The sequence below is a fragment of the Gracilinanus agilis genome, chromosome 2 (genome assembly GCF_016433145.1).
Source record: "Gracilinanus agilis isolate LMUSP501 chromosome 2, AgileGrace, whole genome shotgun sequence".
NCBI lineage: Eukaryota > Metazoa > Chordata > Mammalia > Didelphimorphia > Didelphidae > Gracilinanus > Gracilinanus agilis.
The window spans coordinates 519243901-519253957 of NC_058131.1; the positions used below are offsets into that span (position 1 = coordinate 519243901).

General features: G+C 38.3%; 2 protein-coding genes across 4 annotated transcripts in view; one reads left to right on the forward strand and one right to left on the reverse strand.

Moving 5' to 3' along the window:
• NUBPL (nucleotide binding protein like) overlaps positions 1 to 10057 on the forward strand; it is a 358007-nt gene that overhangs the window by 87627 nt on the left and 260323 nt on the right.
• Positions 7966 to 8547, reverse strand: LOC123237869 (transforming protein RhoA-like). Of its 3 annotated transcripts, none has more exons than XM_044665061.1 (2): positions 8407 to 8547; positions 7966 to 8355 (listed from the first exon to the last, which is right to left on the reverse strand). In XM_044665061.1, the coding sequence occupies exons 1-2, from the start codon at positions 8545 to 8547 to the stop codon at positions 7966 to 7968; spliced, it is 531 nt and encodes a 176-aa protein (XP_044520996.1). The 3 variants fall into 3 exon arrangements, with proteins under 3 accessions (XP_044520996.1, XP_044520997.1, XP_044520995.1); XM_044665062.1 differs by having other exon boundaries at positions 7966 to 8139; positions 8392 to 8547; XM_044665060.1 differs by having other exon boundaries at positions 7966 to 8547.

The following is a 10057-nucleotide window of genomic DNA, read 5'->3' on the forward strand; positions in this document are numbered from 1 at the left end:
CAAAAGAGGAGAGGTGGGTGGTCCACTGAAGATACTCTATGAATTACCCAGTAAGAAATATGGAATGAAGAGCTTAGAGCCAGGGAACTTAATTCTCCCTGTGCCATAGCTAGCAAGCAGTTGGGGATAGAAAACACCATTACTATACATACATTTTAAGTTTAGGCATTAAACCAATCAAAAACTGAGTTTCACTTGCTTGTGGTGTATATATAGTATTCCCTGATAGAATATAAAATTCTTGAGAACAGAGACTTTCATTTTTGCCTTTTATTTCCCAGTGCCTCACATGGTGCCTGGCACCTAGTAGGTACTTAATAAATATGAGTGAAAATGCCCTTCTGTAAAAAGTTAAACAAAACCTCCGAAATGAATAATTGTACCTGATAGTACATAATTTTCTATATTTACACAAAATTCCTTCTTCAGCCCCAAATTTGTAGGACCATTGAGATCACTAGTTTTCCTAATTCATGAAAAAGTACAGGATGCTATGGCACTCTCTTTTTCATGCTCTCTCCTTCCCTACATTTCTCCTTTTTCCCACTCTCTTTCCTCCCTCCCTTCCTTCCTCCCTTTTTTCTCTGGCCCTTCCTCTTCCTTTTTTGCCTGTCCTTTGGCCTCCTCCTCATTTTGGTATGCATAGGTTCTCAACATTTGTACAAGCTATTCTGTATCAGATAAATTGGACAGACAATCTTATAAACAAGAAAATCCATATAGTATGTTTTTCCCCAACTCCTGTGATTTGAAGAGAGCAAGTTAACTGTTGCTGCCTTAGCCCCTCCAAGAGATAGATCACTAAGTCATAGTAGTCCCTCACTATTCTCTTACTTCCCTAGGGCACTGGATCACACATCTAAAGCTGGAAGAACTTCAAGGGTCATCTTATCTAGTTCATTCATTTTGTATAGAAGGAAACTAACCCAAATAAGATAAATAACTTGCACAAAGTTGCAAAGATATGGAGTGGCAGAACCAAGACCTGATCTCAGGTCCCATGAGTCTAAGTTCAGTACTCTGTGTTACACACATTGCCTCTGATAACTATAGAAAAATTGAAAAATCATTCTTTTAAAATTATGCCCTTTAAAACTTCACTAAATTATATTTTTTCCAAGGAAGCTTTCCTTGATGAAGTCCACTCTGATCAGATAGCTTTTTCATTTCTGAATCCTCTTTTAGACATACTATTTGTACTCATTCACAAGCTGTTTGCCACTAAATAGGGGTTGTAAGATTCTAAAACCCTAAAGTCTAGAAATTCTATTTCTTTAGTATCATCAGGTGGTTGCTCTGTCAGGACTGTTTACTGAGTCACTGCAACCTTGGATGTCATTTATTCTTTCTCTAAAATGAGAGTATTAGACACTAATCCTGGCTACTTCATAAAAGTGCTGTTTTAGGAGAAAACAGACTAAAAATATTGAACCAGCAATGTCAAAAGGATATAAAAACTTAATCATCATTTTTCTTAAGATTATTTTTGAAAAAAAATACAGGTTTTTTTTTGCCTATGAATTAGGTTATTTATTGACCCTAATTAATCAGTTTGATTAAATTTGAGAATTATCATTGGGAATAACTTCCCAATGTTACATATGTTCAGCAAGTTGAATCTAGAATCACAAAATCTGAATTTGAATCACAGCATTGCCTCCTTAGGAAAATCTCTTAACCTCTAAGGCCTCATTGTTTTCCTCTGTAAAATGAAGGGGTTAGTCTATATAACTTGTAAAGTTCTTTCCAGCTTTTAAACCCGTATTATATGAAAGGCACCATTCGAGGTACTGGGTTATAGAGACAAAACCAAAGTCAGGCCTTGCCCTCCTGGAGTATTATGCTCTTGATGTGTAAATAGTAGCTTATCTTTTTTTTTTAAGTCATCCTCATATTCCTAAAAATTTCCCCATAAACACTTTTAGAATCCAAAATGATAGTCTTCTGATTCATGAGCCACATATCAAATGGATTAACAAAGTGGGCTTTAGATTTAGTGCTTCCAGGGCTCAGAGTTCCAGGATTAACAGCTCTCAGCAGCCCCAACAAAGAAGTGGAGACTGCTGACTGTAAGGATGGGACTGAAATAATTAATCAGTTTTATGATGGAATTGGGAAGTAACCAGGCTTTTCTGAAATCTAAAATGACATATGTGACAGTGTGTCTGCTGAAGAAGGAACCTCACCTGGAAAACATGATTCTTGGCCATGTTTGGGCAGTCTATGGAGTCTCTAACTTAAGAATATTAGGAAATTAAAAAAAATGGAAATAGAATGGACACCAGACCTGACCAAGAAACCTTTGTTAATTCATAGTGTACTCACAATGTACATTTTTCCTCCCATCATTTTCTTCCCCCTTTCAGGATTAATGCTTTTATCTCTTCTCTGCTATTTACTACTTTGGGAGATTGGGGGCATCTTTTCACCTTCAAGCCACACTTCCCCATTCCTGTGGGTTTTGTGGCCTGGGGCAGAGGCTTCTTTAGAAAGGGACTAGAATCAGGTCCAGAATGTTGCAGGTTCCTGAGGATGAGGAATTGGAGTTGACTGTAGGAGTTCTGGGATAAGTAATAGGTTAGGGAGGTAGTTCAAAGTAGGAGAAATCCCCCAGGGAAGGTGAATGTAGCAGCAAACTATGGCTTCTTATAAGTTTAAATGTGAAATTAATTCCTTCACCAGGTAGCTAATAGTATGGTGGACAGAAGCCTGGGCATGGATAGCGTCAGGAAGACCTGTATTCAAATCTGGCCATAGCTGTGTGATCCTGAACAAGAGACATAATCTCTATATGCCTCAATTTCCTTACTGGAGACAATGATAGCATTGACCTTCCAGGATTATTATTCAGATCAAAGGAGATACTTTTTTAAAAAAGTGTTTTACACAGTGCCTCGCACATAATAGGCACTCTGTAAATGCTTATTTCTTCCCCACTTTGAATCCCTTTTTTGGCTTTCTCATACTTCTGGAGGTAGACCATCTGTTTCCCTTTCCATTTTTTCTGCCTTTTCAATTTGATCCATTTTTCTCTTTCCTTACTCTACATTGTCAGGTCCCAAACTTCTTGCTAATCCCTTGACCTTGAAGTAGACACCTTTCTTTTTTGAATTTATATCATGTTCCCCTTCTTTAACTCCCTTCTCCAAACAGTTCAGAAACAGACTAGTAAGTTCTCCCATTTATTCTTCTTCCCTTTTCAATGATAGATCAGAGAAAAAAAAATCAAAGATATACTTACACATTAAAAGTAGATCTTTGGGTAGAGGGAAGGCTTTAAATAAGATTCATCCATATTTCTGGGGATGAGGAGAGTGATATAGAAATAATGGAGTGCTGAACTTAGAATCAGGAGAGGCTGAGGTTTAAATCCTGACTTTGAGGCTTAGAAGTTGCAAAACAGAAATAATAATGTAGAGTTGTTTTTTTATGGGTATTTTAGACTGATGCATTGTTTTCTGCATTCTTGAATGTTCTAGATGGTATTCTTGTATTATTTCATGTATTATGATTTTCCAGCTTTTCCCCTTGCTATGTTCTTTTTGGTTGCCTTTTATTCTTATCTTGTCTCTACCCATCATGTCTTCATGATCAAAGTATTTTACTTACATAGAGATTGTTCTTTTAACATCATTGCTTTTTAAAAATTCTCTTCTTACAGACTGCTCTTCAGTTCAGTATATTGGTATTCCCAATCATTTGTTCCTTATTTTGCTTCTCTGAAGAGACTTGCCACCATGAAGTCCAAGTTTTTCCCTTTTGCTAATTATTTCTGCTGTGCACATCACTAATCCCGCTATTTGTTTCCCTTTGATTTCTTTCATGATTTTGGTTTTTCTTTTGAACCATCTGGAATAGTCTACTGTGATTCCATGTTCCTTAGAATCCATAGTATTCTTGATTTTATATGACAATGATAATAGCTGAAATTTTTAAAGAGTATTACAGTTTTTAAAGTACTTTACAAATGCTGTCTCATTTGAATAATAATATCAAACTCACAATTGTGATGTAAATACTAGAGTTACTGTTTTACAGGTGAGGAAACTGAGGTTCAGAGAAGTTCAGCAATTTCCCTGTAATTACATAGCTGACAAGTGTTAAGAAGGAGAATTTGAACTCTGGTCTTCCTGAAACTTAATTCTGTCTGCCATGACATCTTGTATCTGTATGGCTGATTTAATGTTTACTCTTAGCCCCTTGTAAGCTGCTGTACACTAGAACATCTGTCTTCAGAAGACTCTGGGAGATTGATTTGGTTTTTCTCAGCAGTACTTGTAGAACTATCCTTTTCTTAAAAATAATCTCCAGTTCATACATATTGTCCAAGAAGAGGAATGGGCCATTTGATTTGCCCCTCAAAAGCTCTTGGCTTTTCTAGTACCTTTCTCAATACTATTAAAGGTACTCTCTGTTATATGAGCCCTATAAAAGGTGTTTTTCCCCTTCTAAGCTGTTGAAATAAAGCTCAAATTCAATTAACAAAATAATATTTCCAAATGCTATATGAAAGAAAATAATTCCATTCCATGGTGGCATTTCCATGTCCAAAAAACTAGTGATTCTGTGACAAAACTAGCACATGTAACTTTACGTGAAACTTATTTTTAAAGGAGACACTATTGGGCTATAGATCTGAAAGGAAGGCAATTAATTGATGGGACCTTGAAGTGTGTCCAATCTAAGCAATCACTATTTATTTCAAAGGCAAGAGGACTTTTTGAAGGAAAGCGAAGTACTACCCATGATCTAATATTGAGATATACACACATACCAGGGGACAGCTTTCATTTCTAAAATATACACTTTGCTTAGAAAACTTGTAAAAAACAGTGAATTTGGAGTCAGAGGACCTGGGTTTAATACCTGGTTTTGTCACTTATTGCTTTGCAAAGTCTGTTTACCTTTCTGGGCTTTAGTATCCTCATTTGTAATATTTGGGATTAGGAATGTTCTTAAAGCTCTAAATCTACAATCCTATGACATTTCTTACATTGTCCTTAGAAAAATAGGATTCCATTTCTTTTTGCACCAACATTGCAAAAAGCCTGTGACTTAATTGGTATGGGTATTTTTCCACTGACTCCTACCACATTTTAATAAACAGTTGCATGAGTTACTAAGGCCAAAAAATTTAATCACCTTGTAGATAGACTTCTGGCTAGGTCAGTCTATTATATTGCTGGATCATACTTGAAGCCTCCTCAGTTTGGTGGGACCTGCCCAAGCTGGCACAGTTTTCAGGAACTGAGGATCACCTCCACCCATGATGAAGAATTGGGTTTTTGCAGAGGATCAATTTCTCTAGACTCAGAAATACTTATAGAATTGTTTGAAAACTCTGATGCCCCCAAATGACTAATAGGAAAAAATGTTTTACATGATTAGACATGTATAACCTATGTCTGGGAGAAAGAGAAGGAGGAAGAGAATTTGGAACTCAAAATTTAAAAAAAGCCAACAAATGTTAAAAATTATTTTTATATGTAATTGGTTGAAATCCTCTTTCGTTGGGTCTTTTGTTGGTTCTGCTGCTCCAAATTTTGCTTTGAGGCTTTTTTTTTTTTGGTTGTTTGTAGGAGAGTTTGAGCAAACTCAGAGTGTTCTTTGATCTGCTGTCTTGTCTGCTATAAATGGAATTCCTGGCCCCTTTTACAAGTAATTGGGGGGAAATTTTTTTTAAGGAAAAAATGTATCCAAAGGTCTCTAGATTGTGGTTTTTGCCTAAAACTAATCTGTTTGACTTTGGTTTATATTTTTTTTATGGCACACATGGTCATTCTTCTCTGCAGTCATTACTTTCTTATAACATGACAAACTATTTTTTTTGGCAATATTCATTCACTATCCTTATGATTGTAAGAAGAATTGAGAGATAAGATGATGTCTTACATATATGAGGGCACATCTCTATACAGTAACAACATGCTAAAGGCATTTTGTAAATTATTCTCCATGGTCAACAAGGTGCCAACTAGTGTTGAAACAGATTTTTAAAATACAATAGCTCATAGTAGGTGCTTAATAAATACTTGTTAATTGATTAGAGCTCCCTTCCTAAAGATATCTTTGTATTGTGTAGCTGCAATAGAGGAATAATTGCTTTTTCATCCAGGGATAAATTTGAGCATGGAAATATTACATCTAGGACAGTCACCAAAGTGTCTTTGGATAAGTGTGTTTTCCACTCCGAAACTGAGTCATCACTTCAATAAAAGCTGTTTTCTGATGCAAGTGTGAGAACAACCTACTGGGTTTTTCTAGATAGTTCTCACACATCTGGCCCTCTAGCTTCATACATTACTTTTTTCCTTTCATATACCTATATTAATTTCTAAGTCATTTTCTAAGCATGCTTTGCTCCATAGTCCTTTAAAGAACCTGCCTTATTGGTCTTTATTTTAAAGTATGCACACAAAATATTTATCATCCCAACAGATCTTCCTAAGTGAATCCTTTTGTTCTTCAACACCAAGTTCCTGGGAGCAAAAATGGAGAAAACAAGTTTGATCAAAAGAGATAAAAACATAGGAAGTTGATAGCTGCATGTAGACTTTTTAATGTTGCTTCTTCTATTTTTGGGTCCCATGGCAACATTTTTTTCCTGTTGGTTTAAAAAACAATTATAAAATCATTCACTATCTTGATTCTTTGAAGTGGCAGTAGCAGTGGTCATGAGGTCTGCCCACTTTTGTTTTAAGAGGCAATGAAATTGCATCTCAAAATATATTTGCTCTGAAAATTCTGAGAACTCTAGCTCTAGAGTTCCTTGATACTTTCTTCAAGTTCACTGGGACTGTTATTAGTCATCTGTTCCTCCTCCTCCTCCTCCTTCTCCTCTTTCTTTTTCTTTAAGAAATATGCCTTTATTCTGTTAGTAGTTGGAAAAAAAATGAACTGATACAGAAAAAAGTTTAGTTAGCTGGAGAGGAATCAGAAATTCCAAGTAGGACCTTTGGTGACCAAAGAGAATGGGTAGCAAGTTCCCCCAGGAGATTAAGAAGAGTCATCACCATGAGAATGAGAAATAAACATTGTGTATATCAAGATGTCTAACTTGAATTCAGACATTACTCCAATTTCTGAACCATCAAATTGCCTTGGGGTGGAATCAAGTCCCCATTTGCTAAGCCCAGCTCCAGGGACAGGGGTATTCTGTGTAGAAAAGAACTGCTATATGGCTGTCATTCAGTGGAGAAACTGACAGAAGGGAATTTCAAATGTTTTTCCATATGACTGTGTTCAAATGCACCTTCTTAAAAAACTCCCAAAGAGAACTTCTGTAGAGATAACAAACATCAGTATTAGCAAATCCAATTATACAAAAATACTATGTCTAAGCTGGGGTAGATTATTTATTTTTTGGTCACATATAGTAAGTGGTACTAGTTACACAGTAACCCTAAGATAGCTAACATGAAACCACAGAACTGTAGCTTTGCCATAGCTGCATGGGGACTTGCTGTCTCTGGCTGGTCCCATTTTCAAACAATTGAATGATATACCCCAGAGCTATACCAATAAAAGCCTTATAAGAGGTCCTGCCCTGAAGTGACTCCCTTATTTAATCCCCAGATGGCCCTGCAGCTGACAGCAACAGGACATGTTAGGTATAAAAGTAGTTAAAGCCCAATTCACAAAAGTTACCACCTTTTTTTTCTCTTCCTAGAAAGAAGCAAGAAGTTAAGAATTCCCTTGAATTAGTGCCAGATGTGCTAGTTGGAAGGATAAGGAAGGTTATTAAGAGTAATGTCAGAGAGACACTGGCGCACACAGATCTGTTGGACAGAGACTGTCATTAAACAGTAATGGTTGGCTTCTAAATACTGGTAGTAAGATGATTTCTCATTTGTATATCTTTTAAAGTAAATTATAGGTAAATGAAAAAGGCCAGTAATCATACAATAAGATTAATAAACAGCACTTCAAAAATTAACCAAGTGAGTGCTGGGCTTTCCACTGTTTTTATAAGACAAGGCACCCGGATCTTTTACTTTTACGTTTGACTTGCAAAGCCGCCCTTGTGGCCATTTCAAAAACCTGCCTCACGCCTTCTTTGGTCTTTGCTGAACACTCTGTATACCCAATTGCGCCAATCCGATTTGCCATATCTCTGCCTTCTTCAGTTTTCACTGGCTCCTGCTTCTTCTTGGCCAGCTCCTCTCTCGTGTGCTGATCATTTCGAAGATCCTTCTTGTTCCCAACTAGGATAACGGGCACGTTGGGACAGAAATTCTTTACCTCTGGGGCCCACTTCGTTAGGATGTTTACTAAACTACCAGGACTATCGATGGAAAAACACATGAGTATAACATCAGTGTCGGGGTAGGAAAGCGGTCTAAGGCGATCATAATCCTCTTGACCAGCAGTGTCCCACAAAGCCAACTCTACCTGTTTTCCGTCCACTTCAATGTCTGCTACATAATTTTCAAACACTGTGGGCATATAAACTCCAGGGAACTGGTCTTTGCCAAATACAATCAGCAAGCACGTCTTCCCACATGCACCATCACCAACTACAACCAACTTTTTTCGGATGGCGGCCATAGCTCAGTCGGTTCTCGAGGCCCTCCGCGCCGGGCGAGCTGTTCCGCGAGCCGCGCGTTCTAGGACTCAGGCAGTTTAGTTTCTACACCAGAAACCGACGGGTCGGCGGGCAGGCGGGCCGGCGGGCAGGTAGCGGGAGCGGGAGCTCAGGCGGGCGGCGGTGACGGTGGCGATGGCGGGGGCGGTGGCGATGGCGGGGGCGGTGGTGGCGGTGCGGTGGCGGTGGCGGTGGCGGTGGCGGCGGCCGATCTGGTAACTTCTTGGAGTAAGCTAGAATGTGTTGAAACTTCTCAGCTTGGTTCTAAGGTCGTCAGGATTCCACTAGGGCTCTTGAGTTCAAGGATATCAATACAGTACTACTCCGCCCGCTCTCTTCTTTCTCTGTACTCTGGAGAACTGGAGCCTACACCCTAACAGTTTCACAGGAGTTGGAGACATCCCTGAATGCTAATAATCCCATTCACCTCTCTTCGCCATTCTATAACTGTCACTTCCTGCCCTCCTCCTCACCCCTCCCCAGGCTCACCCTCTTTTCCCAAAGTCATCATAGTTAACACAATCCTAGAATTTGGACCGATGGCCCCCCCCTTGGAGTCCAGCATCTTGGAACCTTCTCCTGTGAACGATGTCTTTCCTCCTCATCATGGAGGGCCTGAAACTGTGCTAAAGTGTTTCCATTAAGGGTAGCCCTCCCTTATTTGATATACTAGTAATTATAAACTTGAAAAAAGTACCACAGTGAGCTGTATTAAAAGACAGATGCTGTTGGTAATTGTGTCAATGGATATAGGAAATAATTCCCCCCTCCTTTTCCCCTTCTATTTGCTTTTGTGCTCTCTTAGCACTAAGTAATGATTAGAGAAGTCCTAAATGCATATTCTGCCAAAGCTTTCCGTAACACATACATTATTGAATAAGACTGCTAAGCACATATAGGACAGATAGATGCTCCACAATTCTGCCTTCCTTGACAAACCTGAGGGCATCTGATGTATTATTCTACTGAAAAAGAACCCTTGCCTCATCTGTTTTAAGAAAAAAAAGTGACTCATCTCTCTGTTTTTATGTTAAGAATGGATTGCTCTACTAGGAATCCCAGTATAGAAATAATTTCTTTTCGAATGAATGGGGAAGTGTACTTTTTCAGAAGTATATCTTTGATTATGGATTTAAAATAGAATCTGTTTAATTGTATTACCAAAAAGGTCAATGAATTATTCTAATGATTGCCAGCAGCAGCTTCTGTCCAGTTACTTCAGTAATAGTGACCAGTACATCCAAGTAAAGGGAGCTTGGGAGTAGCCAGAATTTTTTACATTGAACTGTTTGTGTTAGGCCTCGGTGATTTCCCGAAGCTGCTCTAAGACTAAAATGTCTCAAATATCTTTTTACCTTACAAACCACTGCTGCTTTTCTTCTTATGACTATGTTGCATTGGTATAGCATTCTCTCTCTCTCTCTCTCTCTCTCTCTCTCTCTCTCTCTCTCTCTCTCTCTCTCTCTCTCTCTC

Coding starts and splice junctions, on each gene's coding strand:
- LOC123237869 (XM_044665060.1), bottom strand. CDS start 8,547: ATGGCCGCCATCCGAAAAAAGTTGGTTGTAGTTGGTGATGGTGCATGT.